This window comes from Lissotriton vulgaris, chromosome 5, assembly GCF_964263255.1.
Source record: "Lissotriton vulgaris chromosome 5, aLisVul1.2, whole genome shotgun sequence".
Lineage (NCBI taxonomy): Eukaryota > Metazoa > Chordata > Amphibia > Caudata > Salamandridae > Lissotriton > Lissotriton vulgaris.
The window spans coordinates 1874187358-1874214976 of NC_141693.1; the positions used below are offsets into that span (position 1 = coordinate 1874187358).

The window sequence follows — 27619 nt, forward strand, 5'->3', positions numbered from 1 at the left end:
ACAAGAATGTGGCACGCCCCTGCGTTACCCCTAGCGCTAAAAAAGCTGCACAGCCCCAGCGCAGGCACCCTTGTGCGATTTTGCTACGGTGCCTGCACTGTAGGGGCAATTGTTTAATATGAGCAAGAAGGGACACCTTCCTGAACATAAACAATCATAATAGACTATTTGCTCTATGGGTGCTGCAGAATGCAGCACATGTGAAAAGAGAGAAATACGAAGAGTAATACAAAAAATTGCCTCCTATCGATTGCTTAAGACCAGGTATTCCCAGGCGGCAGTTTTGGCGCTGCACCATACCTTGTATATACGGGGCAGTGTCAAAAACCAATAGGTGATAGGTGCTGCAGCGGAACGCCCACTACAATACCCATTGCACGCCCCTTTTACGCTAAGTGCTGAATGAACAGGGGCATTATTTACAAGGCGGAGTAAACCACATTAAGTGGCTTAACTCCGCCTTGTAAATAATGCGAAGGAGTTAACGGCACCAGAACGTCAGAAAAGGTGATGTTCTGGTGGTGTTAACTCCATGTAAATATGCCCCGTTGTTTTTTGCTTTGGTTTTGGATCAGCCACATAGCAGTTTTACAGATACTCATGAGTATCCTTAATCATGAGGAACTAGGCGACCTTGCTACAAGACCAACCTTCCACGTTTAACAATACTTCGATGCTTTGCCATTCTCACGATGCCAGTTACAATTAATGGCGCAGACCCTATCTCCTGTTCACTCTCACCAAAGCTCACAACTGCGCCCTTGTTCAGTGCCCCTTTCATTTTCTCCGGAGGGGCATAATACGTGCCTGGGGCACTAGGTACAATCTATAGCCAGGAAAGTGTGGCCAGCCCACTCTCCTTCCTTTGTGGGATGGGGGTGCAGTTAAAGCGGAAGGGCCCTTAGTAACTTTGAACACTTATTTGACTGCCTCTGGCAAAGGCACAGGCATTGTCAAGCATGGTCCAGGGGGTTGCATGCCTTCGTTAGTCACTGTGTGCACACATCTACTTCCAACAAAAACAAAAAACTTGAAATGATTTCAGGACACGACTTTGGAACATATTGTCATTTTCTGATAAAAATGTTCCTTTTGCTGTGTGGGGAATGGGGATCTCAGAGAATTCTGCCAGGATTTTGCTGAAAGCAAAAGGGTATTTGTAGATATTCGGACACAAGTTTTCTCTACTCTTTCTAAACAAGGAAGCGACAAATAAACAAAATGTCAACACACACCTGTGGCAATCGACACTCTGCGGACTGACCAAATGTAAGGCTTTGAAGTCCAAGGCACCACTATCAGTCTTCACGGCTCCAGGAAACCTTATACACAGCACGTGCATCACCAAAATACATCTTAAAGTCACCAGGACATTTTGCATTTCAGGCCTCTTCCACGGTACACGTCTTACAAAGTAGGGATCCACCAGTTTTTAGAATGTTCTCAGAAAATATTGTATTTAAACACAACTCCATATGTACAGTTATATTTACAGCAATGGTTTTGCAGTGTTTGTCCTTGAAATATGTTATCACAGTATAAATAGTTAGTCTTTGAGGTTTAGGGTTTTTTTTCAGGGTGATAAAAATCAACAGTTCTCGTGCAGGCAGCAGCAGTGTCCCCGCGGGGCTCCACAAAGTTAGTTTTTGCGTCAAGGTTTGGTGCCGTGGTGGGTTGAGTCACAGCGCGTCCACCCGGAAGGAGAGCAGCTTCTCGGAGTGCATGTTGTTCAGGGTGCGCAGGTCGGGCAGCTTCAGGAGCAGTTTGGTGAAGCGCGACGTTTCGCAGGGCTGGTTTTTGAGGATCAGGGCCCGCAAGGCGCGGATGAGCGTCTCCTGCAGCTGCTCCACCGATGCCGTGTTCTCCATCCCTGAGCGATCTGGAACCAAAAAAAGGAATGTTACCGAAGCTCACGGGCAAAAATTACACTTTAAAAAAAATTAAAATAACAACACCCCACCTTCATGAATGCACTGTAATTAGGGCCACACATGGAAAAAACGTGCATCAAGTCACTCTGCCTAACAATGCAGACAACAACTCTACAGCTAGAAACATACAGACAGCTTACCCAACACCATGATTCACCAATCCAAGCATCGAAAGATACAAGTTATTCAACAGCAACACAGTATCAAAAGTAAATCACTCCACTTAAAACCACACAATGGGATCCACATGAGATTACTCTGAGGGATCTATGTGGAATAACACTGTGGAGACACATGGGATTATAGAGCTTTAAACAGTAGTATACAAGAGGGGTCTCACTATATGGAGTCCAGATGAGTTCATTTTTTTAAATCTACAAGGGATCACTCTATGGTTGCCACAATTCTGACTGTGTGTCTCATCTTTTGTCTAGGATCTAACTCTATCGGTCTCAAGGTACAAAGGAAAGACAAGCGGCATTAGTAGAGCCATGAGGGCATATAGCCCTTGTTGGATGGTGAAGCCATATCGAACATTAAAATTTGGGTACTGCATCCCTCACTTGATTTCAGCTGCTTTTGAGAAATGGGCTGTCACTGATCTGATTCTGCAGCACCAGAGTCTATTTTCTGCTCAGCTAGAAAGGATCCATTGAAAGGGACACACAAACCCCACTCTACGCCCCAGGCCATGGCAATTCTTAGCAAAGAAAAGGTAGAGCCAAAGACAGCATCTCTAGCAGCAAGGTCTGCAAGATATCCTTCAGATAGATTAAGAGCGCTCTTCTTCACTACGTTTTCAACTTCCTGCGTATCCCTCAAGAATTTTGACACTGAAAAAGTTTTCTCCCACATTCCAATTGTTTGGCCAGGATCCTAAAAATGGGTTTACTAACCTCCAAAATGCTGATTGTGTAGATGTTCATTATTAGGTCTAGCCCCTAAATCTACTCTGCCTTCAAGTCAAAGAGTTTGGTGTTGGGCTCTCTCTTGGCGTCATAATTGTAGGCCTGTGAATCTAACATTTTCTTTGGTTTTAAAGTTTATAACGGAAATTGTACACACGTTTTAACCAATTGTTTGATTTTAAAGCGGATTGCTCAGGATGTGTGGAAGTGAATGGAGCAAGAGGTCTGGAAATCCCAGTACATCCAGATACCGACTGGGTAGGTAAAAGTCAGCTATGCTCACCACTATACCACCAACGCAACCGGCTGGGTATGTGAACATACCAATTCAACCAAAAATTTCACTCCCTGGAACGCTCTGTACCCCCATGGCCAAATCACTACCTTCTTCAAAGGTTGATTGCTAGATTCCTCTTATCTAATCTAAGACAGGTAGCTCCTTTAATTCCAATCTTTCAGTCGGATGTAACTACAACTCCTAAACCACACTGCTGGAAATGGACACCCAGTGCATTACGCTACATTACGATTTACAACAGTTCTAGCATCCAGTTTAATATGTATCACAAATGCCTGCATTCCTGAAGAGAAATGCAATCTTACAACGCCACTAGATAGTCAAGAAGACATTAGAACATCTATTCAGGAAGGCAGACAATATTAGAGTTACTGACAGTCTACTAGAACCCTCCTGTTGAACCTACCTGCAGAGACTAGCACCACGGCCGTGAAGAGACCCAACTCCTCCTCGGTCAGGATCAGGGAACCCAACTTCTCACTAAACTCGAACATGGAATTAAGGAGCTCGCCCATGCCCATCCCCCGCAGCTCCTCTAGGCTGTAAGTGGCTCCACTCATGAATGTCACCGTCTGCTCTTTCACATTGAACAGGGATGCAAACCGCACCATCAGCACCTGTGAGAAGGGATGCAAGTTGGTCACATATCTCTCTGTATTACCATCTGCACACAGGAAACCACCATAACACACTTGTTAAAACAGTGCTCCAGTTAATGTCTACAGCACATAAATATCTGGTAACAAACCACAAATATCAAGAAATTAAATCAATCCCACCCTCCAATGCATGAAACTACACTTTATGACATACTTTTTGTTTTAAAATTCGGTTGGGGTAATTTTTGCATATAAATCATACACTCAATGTTTTACAGCAAGACGCAGAAGCGTGTGCGATCCATAGAATGTGGTGCATGTGACAAGAGGGGCAGGCTTAACTTGTCTGAGCAACAAAAGGCAGCCTCAGTGGCTCATGCGAGAAGTGGTGTGTGCTAGAGATAGGTGTACTGTGCATTTGATGGCGTGGCTGTCAAAGAGCTTTGCTGCAGCATATGCCAGACTAGGGAACTGTTTGCTTGAACTCATTTAACTACTTACTTCATGACTTCCTAAACAGGAGGGTTGCCAGATGTACTCGCCTCTCACCTGTCACTGATGCACACTAACTGACTCTTTGCTAAATTCACCTTGTATTGTTTCAGCTCGTTGGTTATTGCTATACAAGCTTTTTAGTGGTTGCCCTGTTAGTTGTTAGTGGTTCTTTTATACCATTAAGGAAGCTTATATAGTTTCGTTTCTGTCTAGTCTTCAATACGTTAGCATTTCTTGCTTATACTGGGATTTGCTTTCAGATGGTGATTTTCAATGCTCTTTTTTTCCAAATGTTTGATATACAAAATCTCTGCTAACTACCTTCAGCACCTCTAAAATGCTTAAGATTGAGTCCACTGCTGCTGCTAGTTTTGGGCTCTACCCCTGCTCCTACCTTTGAGTTACTCAATACCTACCATTTTTGTTTTCTTCATATTTCAGTCTTTGGTTTCTATGTCGGATGATCTACCTTAATTTGTACTATGAGCTACTAGCAATTTTAAATATTTTATTTTTAGTTACTTGCAATCAACTCTAAAAGTTGTAAACGAGGAAAATATACATTAGCTCTTTATTTTAAAACATTCTATGCTTAACAATATTTTCTCTTTTACTCACTACTCATCTCACCCTTTGTTTAGTAGTTTCTGCCAATCACTATTTCTTTCCACTTAACAGCTATGTTATAATCTAGTGCTGTTTAAAGCCATTACATTATAAAGCTTGAAAAACTGAATTTACATTCCCATTGAGATGTCAGGCAAATAAATGCTGTGTGCAATTCTTTAACTTATTTATAATTGTCACGTTATGTTAATTTATTTGTAAAGCGCAACAAATTATACAAAAGTGACTTGGTGCTAGCTCGAAACAGACCTATCTAACTAACCATGTCAGCATCAAAGGTATATTTTATATAGAGTTAAAAAAACAAGTTTTTAAGGCTTTCCTAAAAGCCAAGAGATGCGTCATAGTTTTTAAATGAATAGGTAGGGCATTCCAAGAGTGTGATGCACTGTGGGTGAAACTTGTTCCTCGCCAAGAGGTGCATTTATTTGGAAATCAAGACATTAAAAGCTGTGGAACTGTTTAGGCAAGAATATGTTTTACCTTAGTTCAAAAAGACCTCTAATAAAACAAACTGCTATCTTATATCTGCTTTATCACATGGCACTAGTTGACTGCAAAAACGTATGGATCCCCTGAAAAAGAACTAATGTCGGGATGGGAAACAGGACAAAACATCAAGTGGTAGGAGCACACCTAAAGTAAATGAATGAACTTAGGCGGTCAGTCACAACATTTTAGGTTATTTTTTACTTTGAGAGTAGAATGCTGAGATATTCCTAAAATAATCTTTGCGAATATTGACTATGCATGGCAGCATATGTCCTGAGAGTGAAATATGCATAAAAAGGAGGGGGTCACTAAATGATATGGCATGACACCTACCTCAAAGGTGCCTGCTTTCAACAGAGTGACTTGGTCATGCTGCGAGAGGTCCCGGAAGCCTGGGATGTGCTTTGCAAACTCCACCACCTCACGCACCGCTGGCGTGAAGCTGAGCGAGAAGTCCTCCCAGATCTCCTGCACACTGCGTCCACTCCTGCCATGGGGGTGCATGTTCATGGGGCACGCCTGCAGAGGAAAAGTAGTGTGGACAATGTCAAACTGGGAGAACAAGAGAACCACTGCACACGACACATCAAACCTGGAGTTGGGAGGTACAACAGAGTCAGATATTTCTACCATATTTCAAACAAGATGCTCCATGCACAGCTGGATAACATACATAAAATGAAAATTTAGACCAGATTTGACTATAACTGCAGAGCCCTAACCCCAGTCGGAACCAGTTAATCTGCCCCAACTACAGAACCAAGCACATTATACTGAAGCTTGTAGGCCTCCTCCTGGCTGCAAGATCCTGCCAGGAAAGTACTGTAGAGCTCAAGGAGATCTCACCTAAGCTCAACTTACAGCACGGTCCAAAGTCACGAGGCTGTTCTGCCCAGTAGCATACCGGTTCAATGTTGGTTCTGAAGAACACTGCCCAGGACACCCCGGCAAGGGCCTAGGGGCCTGAGCAATAAGGCAGAAAGCCAACTATGGGGCTTCACTAGATACATACCACCGTAAGGTGCCATGTGGCCTTCCGAGGTGCCACCAACACCTTCACACTAGCATGAGGGAGAATCCAATTAACCCCACCAGTGATATAGGCACAGAGGCCTAGACATGGCCTCAGAAGACCATAATGCAGAAAGAAAACTAGAGATTCAAACCCTGTCACCTCCTCCATACCAACGGCAAATGCATTGACTGATGGGGGATGGGTCTTCAAATGAGTATGAAGCCATGGGAGACTAGAAACAAGGAGCACAACAGCCACTGCCATAAGAAACTGAACACCTCTCCACCTTCCACCACACTGATGGGCAGTCACCTGCTGGGGGAATATTCCATAGGAGTGGGGTAATAGGCATCAAGGCCTGAAGAGGACAATCATTTCTACAGTGTGGAACTTGGGACAATTTGCTCATACAAGGGTGAGAGCTCGAGTTGGCAAGCAGCAGGGATCACCTGTTAACTTTAGGTTTATAAACAACACAAGTAGTAGAGGTGCCTCTGACCTCCAGCGTGTTGGCCATCAGTCACAAGCACCTATCTCCACTCACTTACCAGAAGTTCGTCTTTGGTCCTGCGCCAGTGGCAGCCCTGAGGGCCAGACGTTCCGCTGTCATGCATATTGGTGGGGCACAAGCGATGCCCACTGGTGTTGTTTTGGTGGCAGCCGTGGACTTGCCAGCTCGGGTAGTGGGCAGCGTGGAAGCCGTTCTTCAGGCCGCCGGTGGCATTGTTGTCGCGGTGGTAGGCGGTGTTGACCCCATTGACATGGTAGCCCGTGGCGCTGTGATTGTTCTCCCAGGTAAGTATGTTGTTGTTGCAGCTCAGGGGAAGCCCCGGCTGGTTCAGCTTGTCGTGGGCATATATGAAGATCTCCTTGTGAGCTCTGGCCACTTGGCCGATGACATCTTCCACCTTCCCTTCGGGGCTGGGAGAGCGCGGCGGGGTCAGCTGCTGGGGGAACTGCGAGAAGCACTCCTGGAAGGAGCCGGAAGGGCTGGGCTGGAGGGATGGCGGCGGTGGCGGCTGGGGGCACGGAGCCAGGCTCAGGGTGGGGGGCTGCTGCTGATGAACTGGTGTGGGGACCTCGCCCTGGTAGTGCCCGTTCATCTGCTTGTTGGCCATGTTCATGGCGCTTTGCATCTCTGCCAACATGCGCTGCTTCTCGCGCTTGGGGATGCGCCCGAAACGCACAGCTGAAAACACATGTATAAACACATTAGTAAGAATGGAGACAATGTGTGGACAAGCAAGTCACATAATTCAGACCGTCATAGAGAAGTGGGTAAGGCAGAGGTCGGGGTCTGAAAAGCCAAGTCCCATGAAGGCGGAACTTACCGTCCCGGGACATGCCCACGGAGAGACACTTCTTGAAGCGGCACTGCTGGCAGCGGTTCCGGTTGATCCGGATGATCGAACAGTTTTCATTTTTCAGGCACTTTTTGTATTGGATGTTCTGTTGGATACTTCGCCTGAAGAAACCCTGATCAGAGAGAGAGAAAGGACAGTGGGTATGGCTGGAAGGAGCTATATCTGTACGAAAGGGAGGGCAGGCATTCACTGCAAGGAACCAACTCTACACGTGGAAGGCTGGGCTCAATTGGAAGGAACCAACTCTGTACTAAGGGGAGGCAGGCATCTATTGGAAGGAACCATTTCTATACTTGGGAGGCAGGGCGCAATTAGAATGTACCGTAGAGAGGCAGGGCTCTCATGGAAGGAACCAGCTCCATACTGAGGGGAGGCACAGAAGCCAGCTCGGTACTGAAGGGAGGCAAGCCTCTACTGAAAGAAGCCATCCCTGTACTGAGGTGAGGCAAGGAAGCCAGCTCTGTACTGAGGGGAGGCAGCCCTGTAATGAGGTGAGGCTTAGAAGCCAGCTATGCACTGAGGGGTGGCAGGCCTCTATTGGAATGAACCAGCTATGCACTGAGGGGTGGCAGGCCCCAATTAGGAGGCACCAGCTCTGTGACCAGCTCTGTACTGAGGGGAGGAAGATCTCTATTGGGAGGAACCAGCTCTGTATTGAGGGGAGGCAGGCCTGTACTGGAAGAAGCCAGCTCTGTACTGAAGAGAGGCCGGCCTCTATTGGGAGGAACCAGCTCTGTACTGAGGGGAGGTGTATGGTACCTGCTTATACCAAAGGGGAACAGTATGCTGCACAAGGCAAGGATTTTGGTACATGCAAGAGTTCACAAAACTCAAGGGATGCTGTCCATGCAGGAAGGCCATTGGTCAAGTCCAAGGGAGAGGGTCTGAAACAGAGCATGGGACAACACATGGAACAAGCATGGGAGTAAGTGAACGATGGTGCCTGGGACAATGGGATCAGTAAAGTGGACAGGAATCTCAGGACTGGTCTGCGACTATGACAGTAGTACTGTAACACAACAGCACTAACTTACCTTACACCCTTCACAGGCATGGACGCCGTAATGAAACCCAGAGGCCACATCACCGCAAACCTTGCAGAGGAGCACCATCCCATTCAGCTCTGGGGAAGAGAAGAAAGAGAGATTAAAGGACTTGAATAGCAAGTAGGAAAAGCATCTCCACATGAACTCATCTAAAGCTCAGACTCTCTACTCACAATAGCCACAGTCACTGATCTGACATTCTAACAAACACAGACTTATGGCTTTTGCATTCCTTCACTCAAAGTCGACGTCATCCAGCCAAGGTCTCTCTACAGGACGCACTTCCAATATAGGTCTTTCTCCACACAGACCTGCAACTACTATGGGCCTTCCTATACAAATGGAAAGGAGCTGCATACAAATAAGTGCAAGACTCCAAATCTACGTCTACTACATGCAAGGGTCACAATATCAGCCTGTGTCTACCTAAACACAAGGGGCATGCCGCCAGTCTTCCTATTCTTACATGCAAGGAACTTGCTTCCAATGCAGATCTATCCATACATATGAGACAAGCTTCCCCCACAGGTCTACCCACACATATGTATGGGGCATGCTTCAAATCCAGATCTACCCACACATATGGGGCATGATTCCAGCCTAGGTCTGGCCACACATATGGGACATGGTTCAGATCCAGGTCTATCGACACAAATGGGACATGCTTCCAATACAGGTCTTTCCACACACAATAGCCACACTACCAAGCCTGAGTCTACCTCCACACAAGAAACATGCTTCATGCACACGGACTCCTACACACAAAGAACATACTCCAAGTCTTGTACACAAAATAACCACACAACCAAGCTACCATACAAAAGGGAATACTTCCATTCCAGATCTATTTTCCTACACACAAGGAACAGGCTCCAAGCTCAAACCTTCCACACATAAGGGTCACACAACCAAGCAGGCCTACCTACACAAAAGCAACACACTTTCAGCCCAACTTCCTACTCAGAATTCCATCTCTACGACAAGACGTAGAAGCAGAGGCAATCAATTCTCACAACACTTTTTAAACACAAAGTTCATGCTTCCAATCCAAGCTTTCCCAATAACAATAGCTACACTTTCAGTTCGGGCATCACACACACACACACACACACACACGTGCTACGTTGGTTAAAATACTTGTGACATCTCTGCACACATACATTATTACTTTGTAATTACTGTCAGTTTGGAGTGTAAACCACTCACAGAAGGGCTAGGAACGATACAGGGTATTATTGTGTAAAACAAGTCCCTCCGAGCTGGGCTCAGGCTGTGTTTTATCTCCTGCATCACAGGGAAAACTAAATATTCAAAGGCAGATTAGCAGCAGCTGTGACATGGCTGTTGAATAAGGGAGCGGGGAAAGCCTGTTTCTGGTTTCCACAGGTAACAGAGCTTTGTCAGTCTTGCTCATCAGCATGTGAATGGGGAAGCCGAACACTGAAATAAACTTCCTTTCTCAGATTGCTATGAGGAAAACAAGGCCCTGTGGCCTGAATATACACAGGCAGAAGAAGCCTTCTGGGTCCGAAGGCCCACGTGTAGGCCATTGCGGAAAGTCTTGATACATCCTAAGACTACCATAGTTGGTATCACCCACCTTAGTCTCTGCAAATATCTTAATCCAGGTGGCAGTGGGGAATGTTTTGAAGTATGCTCCCCACCACTACACCCTATGCGTCTCATATCCGGCTCGTATATTATGCTTGTTCTATGACTATGTGAAAAGCCTTCTGACCTGTCTCCTGCCACGCATTCTCAACCGACAGTACAAATCTAAGTAGAAACCACATACATGCCCTGCATGTCACTGGCACCTCACCTCCTCTCTCTGCAAATCCATTGGGCTGGGGGTTATGACGCTCCAACATCGGCAACACAAGTTCCTAGATGTGATCCTATTCTTTTTTCCTAATTGCTTTCTTTTTTGACGTTTATAATTGTCAGTCCCTAAAAATGCACATTTTGTTTTTCAAACATTTTTTATTTACCGGTTCAACATGTTCAACCCAGCTAAGACCTCAAGTGCCTGCAGCTGCGATGAGAACTGAAGTAGAAATGAAAAAAGGAAAGTGTAAGAAAGTCAACACCAGAGGCGGGGGCACAAGGGGTAGTACAGTATGGCGCTACAAGTGGGCAGAGGACACAAGAAGTCAGAGGGAGCTAAAGACATGGATGGCCAGGGGCAAACAGAGACACCAGAGCAGCACATAGGGGGATAAGAAGTGGGCAGAGAGAGAGAGAGAGAGGGACAGAGACAGAGACAGAGACAGAGACAGAGAGAGAGAGAGAGAGAGAGAGAGAGAGAGAGAGAGGAGAGAGAGGAGAGAGGTGAACAAGAGGGATGGTGGAAACCTTAGCTTAACAAGAGCCGCAAGGACAAAGGAGGGGCACAAGAAAGGGCCAAAGGACAAGAGAGAGAGATCTCTGAACAAGGGCATAGAAATGAAAATTATCTGAAAGGTGGACAATGAACTAATTTTAGAAACTGGAGGGACGAGGTACATAGGAAGAGAAGAGGGGTCAAAAGAGAGAAACAAAGACTTAAGAGAGGATCACTGCTACGGATGGGAATAGTGTAAAGCGGGTTCCTGGCGATTGAGAGCAAAAGTAACGACAAAAAAATAGCAAAATATGGGAACAATGTGAAGATGGCAAGGAGGACAAGTTTATAGGAAAGGGTATAAGGTGTAAAACCAAAAAAGCTAAGAAGGCACAATAGGGGGTGGGGCGGGGTCATAGGTCAGGAATCTGAGCCAGTTTCGCGAGAGAAAGGTAGGTAACACAGGAGAGGAAAACATCTCTTGATTACTACCTACAGAGTGAGGCCCTAATCACCTTTCCAGACTTTGCTATTTAGAGAACCTTTCCTGTAAAATATGAACTACCCTCTCCTATACTACAGCTCTGTATATGCCAACTACCATTCGAAAACACTCTCACACAAGCTAAGCCATTAATGGTAGCCTACGCAGTGATGTAATCAAGTTTATGTGGCAGTAACCAGACTGACCAAGGAGCGAAGCAAACGACAATTGATGGGCACCTGCTGGAATGGCATTACCAAAGTCCCATCTGGAGGGATCAGGAGTTTTAACTGTTCTCAAATGAGCTCTACGTTTAATATCCTCATACATTTGAGGCGCAGGTACACTATATAGAACTAATAAATAATAATAAGGAATGGGTTAGGCACCTCATTGTGCTGCAAACTAAAAAGACGTCGCACATGGCTTGAGATGCCTTCCACGTGCAGCACTTTAAAGTGGGGCAGGTGGACACGTGTTATACTAGAAAACCTTATACAGCAGATTACAGTGAATGTTTTCATCCAGGTTCCTTCAGTTGTGTTATAACAATGGTTCCCGCCTGTACCATGGTTCTTAGCCCCTCATCCACCCTTGCTGGTGTTGTGTGGGGTGTAGATGATATCCAAGAAATTATTTTTTGTTTGTTGGGGTGTAATGTTTTCATTAATTTTCTTTTAACCATACTAACTTTTGCCTAGCCAACTCATCAGATACTCACTTGTGATGCTGCTAGACGTCTTGCTGGGGGACACCCTGCTCCCGTCATCCACTGCAACGTGCAGAGCTCCCGGAGACCCTCCAAAGCTGTACGAAGAACTGGAGGATTGCGGGGAGCCCTCTTCGCCAGAGCCAGAACCATGTCCGTAAGCAGTGCGGGACTCGTGGGTGAGTGAACCGGTGGGCGAGGGTGGAAAGTAAGGTTGGTAGGTCTGCGAGGCAGACTGGAAGCTGCTGTTGGAGTTCTCACTGTACAGAGAGACTGGGCTGGTCCGGCTGGGGGACGACCCACTGGAGCCGATGTAGGTGATGACTCCACCTGAAGGGGGCGAGAAGAAGCAGGACTTGGTTAGGGAGCCTGTACACATCGATGAACACAACATCATCAAGTTCATTTACATTGGAGGGTGCCTCTTTAAAACATAGCTTAGCATATTGTAAACCCATTTCCTCCATCTAAAATGTGCATACCACAGCTTAAGCCCTGAATCTTGGATGAAATAATTTGCACAATATGTTGCAGAGAAGAGGGGAGAAGAAGTCATAAACAAGGTATTGTTTCTATTTCACTTTAGGTCGATACCCACTCTCTTAAGTTTATGAAGTTGAAGGCGACAGACTCTCCTATATGTACAATATTTTTTTTTCTTTCATTTAATCGTTTTACATTGCACAAAATGGTGGCAGTGCACGTTACAAAAATCCAGCATTACAATTTCTATGTAATTCCAGGTTGGTCCGTTTATGTTTTCATCTACCCAATTTGGGAATAACAGGAAATGTGGGAATAGAGAACTTCTGATTACCTGCTTCTCCTGTCCACACCAGATATTTAACCAGCAAAAAGCTGCCGAAATCTCTGGGCCTGAAAGGTCCCCAAAAAAAAAAACTCAAGAATCAACTGAAGTCATTCCAACTTCCATGGTAATCCTTGATGCAACTCAACTACATCATTCTAACGAACAGTGTAAATCAGGTCTTTGATTGCCGAACAACTTGCAGAGGTGTTTCTGACAAATTGGTGTATAAAGCAATGCTGTTTATGAATTTCTTTACCTTCATCTTTTTGTTCCACAGCTCGTGCTCATTTATAGATTCTGGCGCAAAATCCCTCACGAAAGGGCTAGGTGCACGCTTTTATGAAGAAAGTATCTTTAGCTATACACATTAAACTATTTTTGACCATGCTTAGGGCGACCACCTTGCTCCAGGTCAATAGGGACACTGTCTCTAGTCCTGAATTTTCACCTACAACGCTATATTTTCAGGTGTCTTAGGTCAATTAGTTCAGTGGAAGCAAAACAAGAATGCAACAAGAATGTGGCATTAGGCAAACTTCCAGAACTGAAAACATACTGAGCACATAATGATCGGGGAGGAGGTGGGCACCCAAACCATGCTTTCCCTCGCCCTAACACTGAGATTGTTTGGTGTACTATACAAGAGGAAGAGAAAGAAGCGGTGGTTAACCAAAACAGCAAAGTTGCTTGCATGCCACACAATGCTCTTTCTTGATGTGTGGGGGCCAGAGTGGGCTAGGGCTGATCTGCATGCCCACACCACACTGAAATGTGGCACGGAGAGGTGTGGCTCACTGGTTAGAGGCGGCAGACCTGTAAGCAGAGAACGGCCCGGGACCAGGGTTCAATTCCTGACGCGGCAGGGTCGTGGACCAGGGTTCAACAGACTCGATAATTCTTGCCTCAGTGCCTACTTTAACCAGGGAACACACTCGGTAACTATGGGCATTAAGCTTGCCTCATCTCTACAACGGCCCCCCACAGGCGCCGGGGATGCCTGGTTTCACCTTGGAGATATCCAGAAAGGGACCATCTCACAGGGAAAACCAGGACGGGTTCCCCAGCGGTCTGCAGCGCCAGGACACTCGGTTAGAGTAACAGTGCACTTTACAAAAATACCCCACATCTACTTGACTCTACCGTTTTGCTTTTTAGTCCATATAAAGGCTGACCTAGCTGCCATCCAACGAGACCCTACTTCAGACAGATGGAAGTTCTGTTCTGCCCACATCCCCATGGCAGCGGATACTCTCCCTTAAATCAGAATGGCACCGCGTCCTTGGTAGCTATGTAGAATAATTCTATCTGATGACAAACGGTCCCAAAAGCAAGATCTATTCGAAATGCAGGCACCAGGCAATACCCTGTGCAATTGCGGCCACATCGCTGCTCTTCAGGTTCCGTTCCTGAAATGCTAAAACGGGGCAGCATGTCCAGCGTTACCCATATAAATGACCAAAATGGATTACATTGCCACGTTCTTATTCTGCGGACTCCATGAACACACCAGGCCAAGGGACGGGACACTCACTGTATGCAAGGTTTCAGGACAGAGTCTAGGGTGGAGCTACTTACTACGTGGCCTAGCTACTACCAAGTGACATCTCCCTCTGTGAAATCCCTTCCCAGAGACAAGCCCTTTCTGGTCCAACAAGCCCAGGGCGCATTCCTAGCGACTGCCAGCATTCCTCTGTAGGTCAGGGATTGTTAGGTTAACACCCTGAACTCAACAAGCAGGTAGCAACTACCTTAATTTTTTAGTTCACACGTTCGCATTTGTAGGTCAGAATTTTTCATAACATGGAGATCGTTGTATTGAAAAAAACCTAAACTGAAAACTTCAGTTTGCACGTTTTAATCCCCTTCACATTCGGCATGCGGGTAAATATAACTTCAGCAAGCCCTCAAACTGGAATCTTGAACGAGTAACCAAGCACAGATTTATATGCGCACTTGGTGAAAATAAAATAAAACTTGACAACTTGCCCTTGCCGTTCTAAAGGAGGCAGGCCCACTTGGAAAGGTAGATGGAAGGCAAGTTGTGGAGTCTGCCCTGTCTCAAGAGGCCCAGGCAAAGCATGTGCCCAGCACACGTGAAAGTAGTGATGTAATTGTGCGAAAATCCCCCGTCTGAAATCCAAGTTCTTAGCACAAGTTGGGGTTTCGATGTCTCTCTGATTAAATGTAGAATGGGGATTTTGCAGCCAAAAGTGTTTCACGTAACAGGCGTATCAGTGACTGCCGTGCTGACGCGAAGGTACACGCGGCGCCCGCCGGCTCAGATACCATCTCCTTGCACTCTTAAAAGGTCACCGGAGACGAGGCTGTGAATCCGATTGGCTGAGGGCCTGGCGGGCGTATTACCAACTCCACGTGGAGCGGGGAGGTCAGCGTGACTCGGAGGGAGACACGTGTAATCTGCTCTTACGCCGCAGGACCCATGTGAGCACATGGCTGCGAGCCATGTGCTGCCACTCGACAGCTGGGGGCTCCGAGCGCCATGTGCTGCTGGACGGCCGCCGCTACCGGGCAAAAAGGGGTCTCATGGCCATGCACATGGGCCTCTGAAGGGCAAGTGGTCCTGAACAACATGTACTGCTCGATGCCAAGCCATGTGCCGGCTAAGAGCTTCTTGACTCCATGTGCTGCAGAACGCAGGTGATGGTGGATTATATAACACCAGGGCTCCCCTCGCAAATTATCCCCTAATACCCGATGCATCCAATTGTTTTTACACACTAACAGGTGGCAGAAGATGAGATTTCAAGCGACAAACTTAGGTGAATCTGATGTCTCTGGTTTATGTACTTTAAGTTGTATTTTGATCCGCTATCGCGGGCCCCCAAAACGTGTGGGGCCCATAGGCCGGTGCCTACTTTACCTATTCCGGAACTGCGTAATGCAGACTACCACTGAACTCGGAGGACTTCTTAATGCATGGCGCTTCTGAACACAGAGTGCAACTGGACGCAGAGGGCCATGGAACGCAGTGTACCACAGCACAGAAAGTGCTACTAAATGTCAAGGACTACTTAACGCAAGGCACAACTGCACTGAGTACTATGGAATACAGACTGCTACTGAACAGTGTGCTATTAAACTACACACACTCAATGCAAGCCACTACTGAACGCGGAGTGCCATGGTACACAGACTGCTACTGAACTCCCATGGCGTCTAAATGTAAGGCAATACTAAATATAGAGTGCTATTGAACATAGCGTCACAGAACGAAGCGTGCTACTGAAAAGGAACAGCTACTGTAGTCCGAGGACTTTCTAATGCACAGTGCTGCTGAACAGTGTACCAAAATATAAAATACTACAGAACTTTTTCATGTCTGGCGCTGCTAAATACAGAGTGCTACTGAATGCAGTGAGCTATGGAACGCTGTGTACCACGGAACATTGCGCGCCAAGGAACGCAGTGGGCAACTGAACAGAGAGTGCTACTGAACCCTCATGACTCCTTAACACAAGACGCTAATGAAGACAGCGTATAGTTGCACATATGACCAGATGTACAAAGCTTTTTTGAGGTTGCAAACGGCACAATTCGCAGAATAGGGCCATTTGCGACTGCAAAAAAAGCTTTTTTTAATGTACAAAGGCCCAAGTTTTGATTCTGTAATCTATTACCGAATTGCATACTGGGTTTGAGATTCGGTATTAGGAAGGGACGTGTTCAGGGCACCCTTCCTAATACCAAATCGCAGTGATATGCGAGAATGTTTTGTAACCAAAATGTAGTCGCAAAACATCTGCATTTAACGACCTACTTCAAGTAGGTGGTAACTCATTCACAAAGGGGAAGCCTTTGTAAATGTTTAGAAAAACATTTTTTTTAAGAGCAGGCAGTGCTCACATGGACCACTGCCTACTCTTAAAAAATAAAAAGAAAACTTCTCATTTTTGTTTTTGATTTTTTGTTTTTGTCCCGTTTTCCTTTAAAGAAAATGGGCTGCATTAAAAAAAATGCTTTATTGAAAAGCAATCACAGACATACTCGTGAAATTTGCGATTCCTAATAGGTCACAAACCAAGACCTATCCTCATGAATATTAGTGAGGTAGGTCTATTTGCGACCCACTGGGAATCGTTAAACACACATTTGTACATTGCTGTTTGAGATTAACAAACAGTGTATTCGAAAATGTGCTATTTGGTAATTGCAAACACTTACCTTATTACATCTGTCCCCTAGAGTACAAATGAACTGAGAGTGTTGCTCAACTCTGAGTAATTTTTAATGCAAGACGCTATTGAACAGAGCGCTGCTGAATAAACATGCTGCCTGTTGAACACAGTGTTCTAAATAAAGAGAGATACCGAATTTGAATGCAGAGTGCCACACAGCAGAGTGCTACTAAATGGGAATGGCATGAAACTCCAGCTTCTACTGATCAGAGTGCCATGTACGCAAAGTGTCACCGAACGCAGAGCACTACTGAATTGAGCACAATCAAACACTAAGGGCCATATGTATCATAGTTCCGTTTCGCGATTTCTAAATAGCGATTTTTAAGGAATCGCTATTTAGAAATCGCAAAACGGTATGTATGTAAAAAAATCACATTTTTTTTTCGATTCCTTAATCTTCCTTATTTGCGAATTCGCAAGTTGCGAATTCGCAAATAAGGAATAATTTCCCATTCATTCCTATGGGCCAGGAGGCCCATAGGAATGATTGTGAAATGCATTTCATTTTGCGAATCGCAATTTGCTAATCGCAAAATGAGATTGATTTCAAGGGTGCAGGGGTGTCTCAAGGACACCCTGCTGCACCCCTGAAATCAGCATGTGTGTGCATATGGCGCACATACATGCCCTATGGGCATGTATGTGCGTCACATGCCACATTAAAAAATGCCAATTTGTGCATTTTTACAAGAAATCGCAAATTACCACCACTTGAAAGTTGGTGGTAAATTGCGATTTCTTAAGCTTAATTAGCTATAGAAAAATGCTTCATACATAGCAATTAAGGAATCGCAAAATTGCGATTCCTTAAATGCTATAGCAAAATAAGGAATCGCAAATTTATGCGATTCCTTATGATGCGATTTTTTTATGCAAATCAAAAAATGCAAAACAGCCTTTCGCGATTCGCAAAGGCCGGAATTCGCTGAATTCCGGCCTTTGCGAATCGAAAAAGGCTTGATACATATGGCCCCAAGAGTGCTGTAGCATACAGAAGGTTACTAAAATCAGAGTGCTACAGAGCATACAGTGCTATAAAAGGCAGAGTGCTACAGGAAGGGCAGGTATTTCTGAATGAGCAAGCATAACAGGTGAACACAGATTACTTACTGACTGCAGAGTGCTAAAAGATGCAGGGTGCCACTGAGCACAGAGCTATGCACCGTACCGTACTACAGAATATAGAGTAGTGCTCATCATGAATACTACTGAACACAATGTGCTACTGAATGATCATGAATCACTGCTGAACGCATACCACCGAACACTGATAGTGGAATGGGACATAGAGTGCTACCAAATGCAGAGTGCCACAGAAACAAAGTGCAAGTGAGCGAACATACATGGCTGGTGAACACAAAGTGCTACAAAATGCTTTGTGCTACCAAACGCAGAGCCAAAATCCTCCTGACATTGACAGAGGAGACTCCCAGCTGCCTTTAACACCTCCGACTATCCCACCTGCCTTCACGCCATTACATCTTGAATGGGACTCACAGGCAAAATCCTTCTCCTACCTTTTCAACCAACACCATTTTGTTTGCATTGGCACCTCCAGGACCGAGAAGATCCCCATCACCTGCGGAGTCCCCCCCTCCACGGTTCCATACTGTCCCCCCCATCATCAACCTCATGTGGAACCCCTTGAGCCTCTATTCACAGATAGCAGCATCCAAATTTACCAATATGCTGATTATAAACAACTCTACTCGGCTCTAGTTATCCAACACTTTCAACTCTGCCTGAAACTCATCCAGACTTGAATGTACAGTACCTACCTGAAGATCAGCGCCTCTAATACAGAATTCCTGTTATTTGGCAAGACTAACACCCAGGAAATAGTATAAACCTGTCTCAGTAACATGAACTTTGAAAGTGTCAAACCCCAACTTTCATCCTAGTCCATTGGATTCACTCTGGACACTAATTCAACTTCAAAGAACACATTGATAACCTAATACTAGCTTGCGCTATTTAAAAACGTTAAACTGCTTCTCACAAAAAGCAACTTAACTGCTGTTTCAACCCAGGAACTTTCACTTTTGGATGATAGAAAGGCATTGCTCCATGGTCTTTCAAACTCTACACTGCCCCCCCTCGTTTAATGCCATTCTATGTGACACAGCACACCTCATCCAGGGCTTGAATATATATGATTGATAACCTCCAACTTGATGGAACTGCAGTGTTTCCCGTTGCTAGCCAGCATTATCATCAAAATCAGCTGTACCATTTACACACCATCACACCCTGCACCTATCTCATTACCATCCCTGGTGCCTCTGTAGGCAGGACAGCATCAGACTGGAGATGAAGCGTAATGGAGAAAAAATAAGGCAGCAAGACTTTTCCATCAATACACCCAGGATCTGGACAAACTTCCTGGCATACATCAGGACTCTCTAATCCAGGGCCGATTCAAGAAGGAACTGAAAACACACTTCTTAAACCAACACTACACTATTGTGCAGTATCAGTCAAGAAACCAGCTACCCTTCAAATCACGTGTTCACTGTATCCTTGCCTTTGACCCCAACAGCAGACCACTGCCTTGGCTAGGTTTGCGCCGTACGAGTGCTACTGAACGCAGAATGCTACAGAATGAACAAGAATTACTTTGGAATACAAAGCGCTACTGAATGCATGGAGCTTCTGAAAAGATTTCCACTTACCACTGAGTGCTACTGGACAAGGGAGTTATTTTGATATCAGAGTGATAACGAACTCAGCGTTCTACTGAACGCCAAGTGCTACTGAAGGCAGAGTACTACTTAACACGGAGTGCTACTGAGCAAGGTACCAGTGAACACAGCAAGCTAATAATCAGAGTGTGCTACTCTACACCACTTGTTAGAGAATTCTTTGTTCTACTTAACTCCCAGGTTCACTTGACACCAAGTTTTAATAAATGACAAGTGGTACAAAACTCCCAGTGCCACTGAGCACCATTAACGGCTGACCACCACGCAGCACTGATAGAGTGCTACTGAACGCAGATTGTTATTTAATGCCAACTTCTGCTGATGCAGATTGCTACTGAACACAATGCTACTGAAAGAAGAGTTCCACTGAACACTGAATAGGGCATCAAGGAACGCTAAGTGTCCCTGAACATGAACACAGACTGTCACTGAATGTAGTGTTACTGAAAAGCAGAGCTACTGAATGAAGAGTTCCACTGAACGCCACTAAACAGGGTGTCATTGTACGCCAAGTGTCACTAAACACAGAATGCAAAAACCACAGTTGATGGACAGAATGCAGAACAATGTCATACATTCACCCCAGTGCAGAGATCTGGGCCTAAATCCATCGTTTTTTTGCACTCCACACCACCCCAGTTCAGACATGGCCATATGCAAATCAGCCTCGACCCTGTGCCTCATGGGAACAGTCCAGCCCGAACTGCCAAGCTATGTCTTTCCTGGACCGGAATCAAGCATCCTAGGACCGGTTTCTGGCTATCAGCCGTCTTCAGCCAGGATAGCTCGACTCCAGTGGTGTGGAGAGCACGGGACTCACTTCAGAGCATACCCGTCCCACTCGGGGTGACAAATGCAAAAACAACAATTGATGGACAGAATGCAAAACAATGTCATACCTTCACCCCAATACAGAGATCTGGGCCTAAATCCATCATTTTTTTGCACTAAACGCACAATTGTTGTTTTTGCAGTAAACACAGAATGTCACTGAACGCAGAGTGTTACTGGAAAGCATAGTTCCACTGAATACAGAATATCACTTAACAATGAGTGTTACTGGACGCTAGGTGTCAATCAAAGCAAGGTACAACTGAACGCCATGTTAGAGAAAGCCATGTGATACTTAACCCCAAGGACTTCTTGATACCAAGATTAAGGCAAATGACAAGCGGTACTCAACACCTGATGCTTCTGAGCACCATGAGCTGCTGACTGCCATGAACCACTGAATAAATAATAAAGGGAGACACTGAAAATAATCACTGACTAGATGCAAGGGGATTATATAGATTTGATAGAAATGTTCCCTATAGCCTAAAGGAGTACGTTTTTCAGAAATATTTTATTTATAGGGGATTCCCACAAAAAATAGTTTGCAATCAGATCTTTCATAAAATAATAAGCTTTACAATGGCAGCTGTCCGCAAGGAACATCAGTAGCTCCCAACACACATATAGTGCTAATGTTCATAGCTGTGATGTGGAACAGGCATCATTACTCCACATTCCCATTGTACAACTACTTGTCATCAAAGAAACGAAGTAAACTATAACTGCAATAATCAGTGTGCTGTATTACTCATCGACATGCAAAAACAATCCTTGGATAGTTTTCTCGGAGACTCTCACCTACAACCCACACTGTCCAGGTACTTTACAAGAAAACACCTAGTAGCAGAAAATGAACCCTGATTTAATAAACTTTGCCGGGCTTCTCAAAACAGCGAGCATTAACCTCTACATATTTATGCAATGTCAAGGGCCTGTAGCATACAGATTGGCTCAGGTCGTAACACCTCACACAAGCATATTAGCTTTCAATGTGAATCACTGAGATTTTAGATTACTAGTTTGGTTTAAAATGATAGCCAAGTGCTGGCTTGGATATTCAGTTTGATTATGCAAACTGCGATGAGGAGCAATAAATAAACGTATTAGGCAGTTTGCAACCACCTTTGATAGTCTATAAATACAGGGATGGAAGTCTAAAAGAAACGCAGACCTGCACTCCTGCATTTGTATTCCAAAACGGAAAACATGTTTTTAAAGCATCTTGTATCCAATAAGGGGCCCAGTGTTGCTTTATAAAAAAGGTTCCCATTTTGGAAGACATCAAGGACAACAGGCTGCCATCATGATTACCAAAAGTGAAGATATCCCAGAAGGGCAGCTTCCCCGTTGCAAATCATATATAACTCCCATTGAGATGCGGGAATTTGAACAATGATTAACAACCTCAAATGCGGTTGCAAATAATGCATACATTCCTTTCAGAATCACAGATTGGACGGGAACGTCCCTTTCATGCCTCCTTTTACTTGCTATTCAGTTAGGGTGCAAATAAAACTATAGAAAGAAATTCCAGCATTCTTGCACATACATGTAGTTGGCAAAGTCCTGCTACAACAGCAACACCCTATCTTCACACAACCATCAGTCGCCCTGTGACCATCAGTCGCAGGGCTAAAAGACCATTTTAGTTAAAAACATAGGGGCATATTACCAACAACTAGCGATAATTTTTGTCTCTAACTTGTTTAGAGACAAAAATTATCGCCGCACATCGCCGATTTTTATCGCAGATAAACCTTGCTATTAACAAGGTTTATCGCAAATGCGATAAAAAACGGCCGAAATGCATGAATATCGCTGAAAAGTCAGCGATATTCATGCATTATCGAGCAAATGCTCTTAGCCATGTTATCCACCTCCCATTGGATAACATGGCTAAGAACTGCTCAGGGCAGGTGTTAGCTTTTGGAGATATTCCCGCTTAGCGCGAATATCTCCAAAAGTTGGTAATAGGAGATAGCGATGTTAGCGACTGTTTTCAGTCTCTAACATCTTGGCACGCCCACTTTGCATCTCATTAGTGATAAATATCACTGACATGCAAAGTGGGGCCCAAGATGGTCGCTATCTCCTACTAGCTGTCGCTAACTGGTGTTAGCGACAGCTTGGTAATAGGGAGATAATTTTATCTCCGCTTTCTTGGCTTTTAAAGCCAAAAAAGCGGAGATAAACCCCCTTGATAATATGCCCCATAAAATGTTACAGGCATAACATGATAAAGACACAGCATCTCATTTGTTGTCGCCTCAAAAGCACACCATTCTTTTCTCACATCCATACCTCACAAAACACACGTTTAACTGTACCCCACTTGCAGTTCTGAAGCATAACTCAAATGTATAGGTAGATACTGTTGAACAATGCCTCCCAAATGCCTTGCTACTCCATGCTGGGAAATGAGCAACCAGTCACTTATGGGATAAAGTTAACACAAATTCTGCAGCTCACGCCCCCATACACAATATAAACCACATATCAGTTTTTCTAGATCACGTCATACTTTTTTGACTAAACCAATACTAACCATAAATAAACAAGATACTGAACTGACTTATTTTCACTAACCAAATATTGTAAGTCCAGACAGTGAAAGAATATCCGACAGTCATAAGATATATATATATATATATATATATATATATATATGTCCAGTGAAAGAACATCCCACAGTCATAAGTAGTGGTTTTAGTCGTTGTACTAATACATATTTTTGGGATTAAGCTGGCTGTAGTTACAGTGCATTACGACGGAGATTGGAAATTTACATTTTCATGTCGGTTACATCATTCTGAGATGGTGAAAGTGCGTATTCGTTGTTTCTTTACAAGGTAGTTCATGCATGCGCTTCCGGGCAAAGCCGCCCAACCAGCTGTAACCACTACACGTGCAGCACGAGCACGTGGAACAAGAAATTCCTCTGGCTCCGCCCAAAGCATAATCCCCGCCCCACTACCCGACGCTACGGCAGGAATAGGCGAGCCCTTGGGCGGGGCTAACGACGGCCTTCATGAAAACGTGTTGCTGCGGCTGAGGGAAGCGCCTTGGTAGCAGCAGACTCTTTTATCAGTAACGTCACAGGCGTCTCGCGCCAGGGCGGGGATATCAACAGCTCTCATTATGTAATGAGCTAGGTCAGTACAGCCTTAGACCAATAGGAAGACACGGGCATTGCGGCGTAGGAAAACAAAGCGCACGTGCCCGAGCCTAGAGTTCCATGTGAGAGGAAGCCAGGCAATAGACACACAAGAAAGACTCCACCTGCAATTACCACAAACTACGTCCACGCAAAACAGAAGAAACTTTAAGCCCGCAATTTGGTTAACTATGGCATACCCACTTGCGTGATGAGAAAAAAAGACACGAAGCGTCATAGAGAGGTGAAGAGGCCCATATTTTAAACGTATTCGTAAGTGATATGGCATTTATCTCGTATGTCTACAATACCAACGTAGTTATTAAGTGACCGACATAGTTACTAAGTAAACTGCAATTAAAGGCGACTGCTGTGGGGCCATAGGAATTGGTTCATGATCCCATTGACTAAATATGACCGCCCACCCCTCCCCGCCATACACCTTATCGACCATGACGCTGCTGCCGGCCAATTGGGCCTTGAGGCCACTCTCAGCCTCGTGACACATCCCATTATCAGGTCAAACTGCAGGGCCAACTGAATTCGCAGTGAATTCAAACTCTTTAGACACTGAAACAAGGGCCAGGTAACGTAAGCGGGATACTCTTAAAAGATTACACGTCATAAGTAAAAAAAAACATAAAGATGTGTTTTTTTAATCAAATTACAAACCCTGCACTGCGTATGGGAATTATACGCCCTTATGTGGTACATAATTAAAAGCGCCAATAACTTGTGAGTTCACACCTCCCTACTTAAGATATGTTATAACCCCATGGAGCGAGCCAGTGACAGGCGGGCACAAGATTACAAACAAGTGGTACAAAAGCCACACGCCCAGTTTCAGATCACAATTACATCGTGCAGTAAAATACACGAGCACTAAAATCAGTGTCAGATCGCGAACCGTTGCTACATGTCATCGTACATTCCCTGGAGATGGGTGAGCCAGCAAATTAAGGTTATTATTATAAGTGAGAGTTTTTAAACATGCACTTAGAAACATTCATGCCCTCAACACAGTGGCATTGCCAATAGTGAACTAAGAGGCAAGTCAGTTGTCGTGTGTGCCTACCTCCACACACCCACACACACGTGGCCTAGATTCTTCCAGCGTATTGGAAGCCTAGGATAACACAATTTGTTCAAGAAGCGAAGGTAAGATTTATCTCAGATATTCCAGTTTCACGCTATGCAATCAACCACTCGATGGCTATCTCTTAATGACATCAAAGCTTTCTGCGTTGTCTTAAGTTGCTGGAGGATGATATTGGGGCCAGAGTGACAAGAAGAAACAACATTTTATTTTTGGCATTTTTACACAGAGCAAACCGTGCATAGGTAACTAGGAGCGCCTCACAAGTTAATTTTTTTTCAGCACAGGGAGATAAGCCAAGATTCACAGCCTCCTGAGCCAAGGATTCAAACTTGGCCCCCGTAGTTACAGGGTGGGCACCTGTTACCAATGGGTCCCATCGCCTCCTGTGAAATTTCGGCATGTTATGGGCTCGGTTCGCAAGTCCACGATGTCAGTGTCTGAACAAGGGCCCTAAGGCAAGTGTTGGATCTCATACTACCAGTCAGACCCCTCCCCCCTAAAACACACACATGGAGCAGGTGCCGAATCACAATGCACGGACACCACATCAAGTCGTTCTAGCTAACCTCTGGTCACATCACATTGCAAGATCATATGTCCAGCTAAGCCTACCCCTAAAGTTAGCAGCCGAACACACACTATTGCAATGGCATCCGGTGTTGTAGAAGTGTTTTTACTTATTTCCTCCCTTATGTTCTACTGCTTTGTGTCAGCTTCAGGACTGGATGCAGTGACTTTACCAGTAGCCAACATACCAACTTTATGGTGCCAGTCAGGAGCCTATGGTACCAGTGTCAGAACGCAAGTTCCAGAAACAAGTATCAAGAACACAAGCCCCTGCCGCAATTACAAAAAATAGAAGGTCCTGGTTCAATTGCCAAAAACAAGATTATAGTTCGTGTTTCAAATTTTAAAAAAACATAGCTTGTCAGATCACAAATCTCTTTTGCTGCTGTCAGATCGCAAGCTTAGTGGGCGCACCAGGATCAGATCACAGGCCCCTTGTGGTGCAGTCAGTTAACAAGCTTCTAGTGCATGTTTCGGGTTGCAAGTCTCTTGTGGTGCAGTCAGGTCACACGCTTCTAGCAATCTGGTGCATGTTTCGGGTCACAAGTCCCCTGTGTGCAGTCAGATCTTAAGTTTTCAGTGAACGTTCTCGATCATAAGATTCTAGTGCAGGGTTCAGATCACAAGTCCTACTGCAATTGTCATATTATGAGACCCTGTTTCAAGTGTCATTGTTATAACCCTTGGTTCAAGTATCAGATTATAAATTTCTTATGTTGCAGTCAAATCACAAGTTTCTAATGCAAGTTTCAGATTACAAGGTTATAATATTTTTCAAATCACAAGTCCCCTATTGCAAGTGTCACTCACAAGGCCATGCTTCAACTGTCATTACAAACCCTCAGTGTTTAAGGGTCAGATCACAAAGTCCCTTGTGCTTTATCCCAAATACCAACCCCCGGTATCAGTGTCGGATCACAAGCCCACACTGCAAGTGTCATAGTACAAGCCGGTGATTCAAGTGCCATCAACAGCCCAATGTCAGGTCACACTCCCCTAGGGCATATTTCAGATCAGCAGCCCTGGTAGTGGAGTCGTGGTACATCCCCTGCAGCAAACAACATTTTCCGCATAAAAAAAACGTTGATTATTTATGATGTTACAGGACATACCTGTGTTGTTGGAATCCAGGCTGGTCATGGCTGCGTAGCGTCAGGGTGGTTCTTCGCTGCTTCTTTCCGCGTTTGCATGCAGACCCGTCAAATATATGAACACTGCCCGTACCTTTCAAATTGACCTGTTCTGACCCGGTGCACAGGTTAAATATTGAGACTGTGTACAAACCCCTTGATTATGCTTAGATCTTCGTGACTGTTACCGTTTGTTGGGCAAGGATGACGTGATTGTGTGTAAATCTCTAATGCAAAATCACTATCTGTGCCCTGGTCCCCCTGCAAGGTCGTCTCACTGGCAAATAAATCACTTGCACATCCCTCTTAACCCGATGGAAATTCCAGTACCGGGGCAGACTCCTGTACTGCGTGCAAACCACGATGTTTTTTTGTATGTAGCCGCTGCATGCGATTACTTTTTGTGTAGTTGTTTTGGGCAAGACACTCAACTATGTGCATTTATGTGCAGGTCCTTAGGACGGCGAGAAGATTCCTTACTGATGTTTCTGCTTGTGGAAGCTCCTGTGTTAAAGGCAGGCCCCGTGCTGTGAGTAGACTGCTGTGCAGTATATCCTTTTTACGTGTATCTCTCGTGTACGTTAAAGTGCTGTGCATAGATCCCTGTCTTGCATGCAAATCCCCCTATGCCAATCCAAATCCTGTATTCTGTTCCCTGGTCTGGGCACACCTGTCAGAAGGAGCCGGGCACGTCGTTCCTCTCCTCTGCTGATCTAGCTCTGCAGTCTTCTCGTCTGCCAGTCCGTGTTGTGCTTTTTTTAATCAGCCGCACAACGGTGCGCATGCGCGGTTCGCTGGCACGCGGCAGCCCCATGTGATTCCCTGGGCGAGC

At 45.1% G+C, this 27619-nt stretch overlaps 1 protein-coding gene across 1 annotated transcript; it reads right to left on the reverse strand.

Moving 5' to 3' along the window:
- Window positions 1-1429: 1429 nt before the first annotated feature.
- NR1D1 (nuclear receptor subfamily 1 group D member 1) lies at window positions 1430-27538 on the reverse strand. Its single transcript, XM_086924371.1, has 8 exons — window positions 26770-27538; window positions 12304-12621; window positions 8764-8852; window positions 7697-7841; window positions 6914-7554; window positions 5684-5869; window positions 3544-3754; window positions 1430-1879 (listed from the first exon to the last, which is right to left on the reverse strand). The coding sequence occupies exons 1-8, from the start codon at window positions 26795-26797 to the stop codon at window positions 1680-1682; spliced, it is 1818 nt and encodes a 605-aa protein (XP_086780497.1). The 5' UTR covers window positions 26798-27538; the 3' UTR covers window positions 1430-1679.
- Window positions 27539-27619: the final 81 nt, after the last annotated feature.